The sequence below is a fragment of the Taurulus bubalis genome (genome assembly GCF_910589615.1).
Source record: "Taurulus bubalis genome assembly, chromosome: 2".
Taxonomy (NCBI): Eukaryota; Metazoa; Chordata; class Actinopteri; order Perciformes; family Cottidae; genus Taurulus; species Taurulus bubalis.
Window position 1 is genome coordinate 26,768,292 of NC_136590.1, and position 5,000 is coordinate 26,773,291.

The window sequence follows — 5,000 nt, forward strand, 5'->3', positions numbered from 1 at the left end:
CCTTCTTCCAACTATCATCTGTTGTGTGTGCCGATATCTGAAGCATTTTTTCTAACTTGAAAGTGAAACCAAACTAATTGCCAAAACTCCAAAACCCCAAATCATAAAGTGGGGGCTAAAGAATAATGTCAAAAATAATGTGCCACATTCAAGATTTCAATAATTAAAATTCAGTAAAAGTACCCTTAAAGTACAGTATTTTTTTCCACCACTAGATATTGACATGTGCTTTCTACTTGCCACTTGACTAAATACACCTTGATAATTATGAATTCCATATTGTAATAAAAAATGACCAAAGCTTCAGTTGACTATGTTTTGTTTCAGCCATACTTTAACATATAAAATATGAATAAACAACAAAGCAACAACGTATTTCCCTAGAATAACGTTACACTGAATGTGAAAGCAACAATAAAATGTAAAAAGTATTTTACATGTGGCACCTTAAGGTTTACCAGCTGACATTATAAAATCACTTTTCAATAAAAGTACACTTTGTTTTCTTGCAGTACATGTTGATGCCAACACTTACTTCCACTTTGTCAAACGCATGACTATCACTGGTGACAGAGCGTCTCCCCTGTGGTATTAACAGCTAGTACTTTGAGTACTTACTTCTTCCACCACTGTCCTCTTCACGGGGACAAAACACGACACAGCCCCAAACAACAACCAGCCATCCGGAGTTCACGTACAAACACTCACCTGGTAGCTCACTTGAATCAACAAATCTCCCTCGACATGCCGAGCCGAGCCGATCCGATCCGATTCGACCCGGGGCGGTCAGACCCGTTTGAAAGCGCAGCCGCCGGTGGCCGACAAACCGCTTGTCATCTCTCCGGCTGCTGCCGTTTGGGTTCTGTAAGCGGCAGTTAGCTAACCGAGTTACGGTTGCGCAACGGGGAGATGAAGTGACGAGCAGCCGTTTGGAGGTTGAGAATAAACGTTACAGAAAGACACGGGAGCCGGTTAACGGAAGCTCGGTTTTTGTCGTAATTATTCCGGGCGACTGACGGGAATCAGCTGGCCGGGAACAGAGCTGTTTCTGGGAGGGTGGAAATCTCCATGCGAGCGTTTTGTTTGGGTGGAACCAAAGAGGCGGCGGCCGTTTCCACAAGGCGGAAGTTCCCGAATTGCGTGAGACAACCACCGGATGTGTAGATCCTAAAAATGATATTATTATTATCATTGGCAAAATACATGGAAACTTACATGTTTTAAACAACATGTTGATATTATATAATATATATATATATAAATTGACGTAAACAAATAATAACGTAACGAAAATAAATGATATAAAGAAAGAACAAAAAAGGGGACACAAAGGCACCAATTCAAATTGTGTAATTACATACATATATAACAGGTACTCTTTGGTACAGCATTTAATAGTTTTTATATACATTTGTCTTTGGCTTGTAAATGTACACTTGGCCATATAATTTGGCTGAATGTTTTGATCCTGTGGATACCTAGTGGACGTTTTGCCATTTTGGGCTGGGGAACTTGTCCATAACTACAACTCTCAGAAGACCTGGGCCCTATTCTCCGTAGCTGGCTTACTGAGTTAGCGGGCTAATTTTCAGGATAAGATGACGTAGGTCAGGCTTTCCGGTTCCTTGACGCAAGTTTAGAAAAATCACCATAGCAACACAGCCAAAAATGTAAACCTGCTCCCGCACAGGCTTACTGAAATTCACTGGATAAACTGACCACTCCCACCAGACAAAAAAGGCAGCTCCCTTCCTCATTGATGAAGGAGCAATATTAGTTTTATTAGTTTTGTATGGAGAGAGTTCTTAGAGATCGCCAAGATCTGTTCTCACATCATCATGACTTCCTGTATGCGGCGCTATAGATTCTGCCAACAAGGAATAATGGATTTACGGGACCTCCTCGAGCCGTACATTGCGAACAGCACACGGCGCAGCAGAGCATTAGCCGTCTCACAGACTCTATTGCCTTGCGCTTTTTTGAGAGCGGTACATTTCTGTACAGTGTTGGCGATGCAGAGAACATCGGGAAAGCCCCTGCATGCCGTGCTGTCTGTAAGATTTATTTAGCGCTTAACTTATGGATGTGTTGAAAGCCCTCATAATTATATGACAGTGTTATTAGTACACCATACATATAATTATTGTAGAAAATGATTAAGGTGGACTCATGATAAGAATACTTATCACTGCTTCAATTGATTGAATTTCTGATTATGAATAATACATACATACTGATCCGCCCATACACATATTCAAACTCCTAGTTATATGGTAATCTACACATACATGTATATACACATATATAGTACATGATACATATGCGCATACAGTACATATATCCTCATAAGTATATATTAATTTGTATACTACTGCCAGCAGGCACATTTAAATAAATATAATCTGATTGATTTGGGTGATGAAGCACTTAAAATTAGCCGATACATTTTCGCAACACTGACGCATTGAACTTGTCTGATATATTTGCGACGCTTATGTCTCGCAGCAGGGGTGGTGTTATGCTGCGTTCATACCAACAACGTTGCAAAAACGTTTGCTGTGAATGCAGCATTAGATTTTGCCATGATTAAGGTAATGAATTCCTCATATGCGTTCATGATCATCTCCTGCTTCTCAGCGGAGAAAAAAAAGAGGTTCCTCTGAGTTTATTTGAGTTTCTTTTGCACTTTGCACTTTGTCTTTTGATGTTTTATATCAGGCGCTTTGAATTGCCTTGTTGCTGAAATTTGCTATTTAAAGAAACTTGCTTTGCTCGCCTTACATACTTAAGCTTACTTATAAGTAAGTGAGTAATTTTTCAAAGCAGCAAGCACCAAACGATGCCAAACACACATGGGCTGACAGGACGCTGTAAACATAACAGACTGGAGCAATAACATGAGATCGAAAGAGCAAATATGATACACCTCCATCCGTGTCAAATCTAATATGAACACAATCAGGTGTAACATAAAAAAAAATAGCCTACACATAATATAGACATTAAATAATGATATTGATTACTTTATTAATACAACATTTTTGATAACTGATTATTTGTTCAAGCCTTTTCAGTTATATTATTGACTTTTTACTGTCGCTTTATAGATTAAACTAATCAATTAACCATAAAAGTAATTAACACAAATCAACAATGAAAACTATTATTTATTGCGGCACTACATTTAGGAATTACAGAAATAGAAGTATAATCATAATAGCCTATAGTTTATAATATATAATATAAGATATGTATCCATCAAGCCACACGCAATCCTATTGGTTTAAACCGTTAACCGACGCCTCTCAGGCTGCGGCTGTGATTGGCTCAGCGTCCATGGGCTCCTACCCACACACACTCTCACACACACGGACAGAGAGGACTCAACATGGCTGAAGCAGAAGAAAGCGAGTTAGCTTCTGGTGGTATTTTTCAGGAGATCTTCACCTCCCCGCTGAACCTGACCCTGCTCAGCCTCTGTCTGTTCCTATTGTACAAAATCTTCCGCGGGGACAAACCACCAGAGCTCGGCGAGATGGAACAACAGCTGCCAAAACTGAAAAAGAGAGATTTCACCTTCGCAGAGTTGAAGCCCTACGATGGACTCCAGGACCCGAGGATCCTCATGGCTGTCAACGGGAAAATATTCGACGTGACCAGAGGGAAGAAATTCTACGGGCCAGGTAACCATTGCTCAAGCGGTCACCCATTAACTTGGTATGACCCAGTTTTTTGGGCCTATATCGCGTTTTGAACGTTTTTTAACACAAGGCTTTTTACGGACGTGTGGTAGCCGATGGCTCTAAACTACAGTCTGTGACTCTGAGGAGATATTTTATTCGCCGACATTATTACCAAATAAAACAAGTTTAAAATGAGTTGTGTTACTCGCAGCTAACGTCACACCCCCTTTTGGCTGGAGGGCACGTAATACGAAGATCCCCTTTCCCAACCGATCGTAGATTGACCTGTAGCCTTGGAACCACAGATCGTCTATTGAAGAAGTTGAGTTACTCCTTGGTAAAATAAATATAAACAAACCGGGCGCCGCCATGTTTCCAACGTGCAGTGGCCCTTCTGTCTCTATTGTACTGATTGGTTTAATGCTTCATCATTACATTAAACTTTATGTGGAAACCGTATGTATTTACAAAATGTAAGTAGGAAATGTATCGGGGGTGGGTGGGTGGTTATAGAGCCCAGTCTTCAATTTAAGACTGACGTAAAGAAAAGTAGTTTATCGGTTAAAGAGGAGCCCTCAGATCCGTTGTTCTTTGCAGTTGAATTGAGGTTAAATGTAGGATCCTACAGGGTAAACCTTTATGTGTTCTCTGAAGTGATAATCTGCCCCGTCATACTTCATAGTTTCTGATTACCTAGAAAGAGACGCAGAGTTAGACCTCTGTTTCCTTTTTATTATCTTTATCTCAGATCGTAACCTCTGACCAACATGACGTTTCACAGTCATGCAAACTTTCTCAGTACGCTGCACTTCCAAAGCCTGCAAGCCTGCAATCCTGCGTGGGCTTTTTAGGCTGATTTCAAATGTGTTCATGAACGGAGGGTTTGGGGATCAAGGACACTTTGATAACACTCTTGACTGTTGCAGGCTGTTTCACTTCAAAGGCCATGTGTTGATAAATAGTTTTGGTATTTAAAAAAAAAAGGGCACTGGTTTCTCCAGAGACTAAATACCTAAAATGTTAAACACCACATGAGAGCTCGAATGAAGTCTGAACATGGCAAAGTGGTACATTTAACATTGCTTCCTGTCATTCTGTAAAGAAAATGATTATCAGTTGTAAATTAAAAATAAAAATAAACAAAAGATTATTTTATCTTTGTTTCAACCATCTGGTTATGTCTGCTGCATAATACGTTTCATTACCAGCTAATATATATATATATATATATATATATATATATATATATATATATATATATATATATATATATATATATATATATTAATGCAAAATAGGGCAGTTATGTTAAGTAAT

The 5,000-nt window shown here is 39.4% G+C and overlaps 1 protein-coding gene across 1 annotated transcript in view; it reads left to right on the plus strand.

The window, feature by feature from the left end:
- Window positions 1–3,388: 3,388 nt before the first annotated feature.
- Window positions 3,389–5,000, plus strand: part of pgrmc1 (progesterone receptor membrane component 1) — a gene marked incomplete at its 5' end in the record, with an annotated part of 3,310 nt that continues 1,698 nt past the window's right edge. Inside the window, one exon of the mRNA XM_079236225.1 lies at window positions 3,389–3,683. Coding sequence (XP_079092351.1) covers window positions 3,389–3,683 — 295 coding nt within the window. The remainder of the gene's footprint in view (window positions 3,684–5,000) is intronic.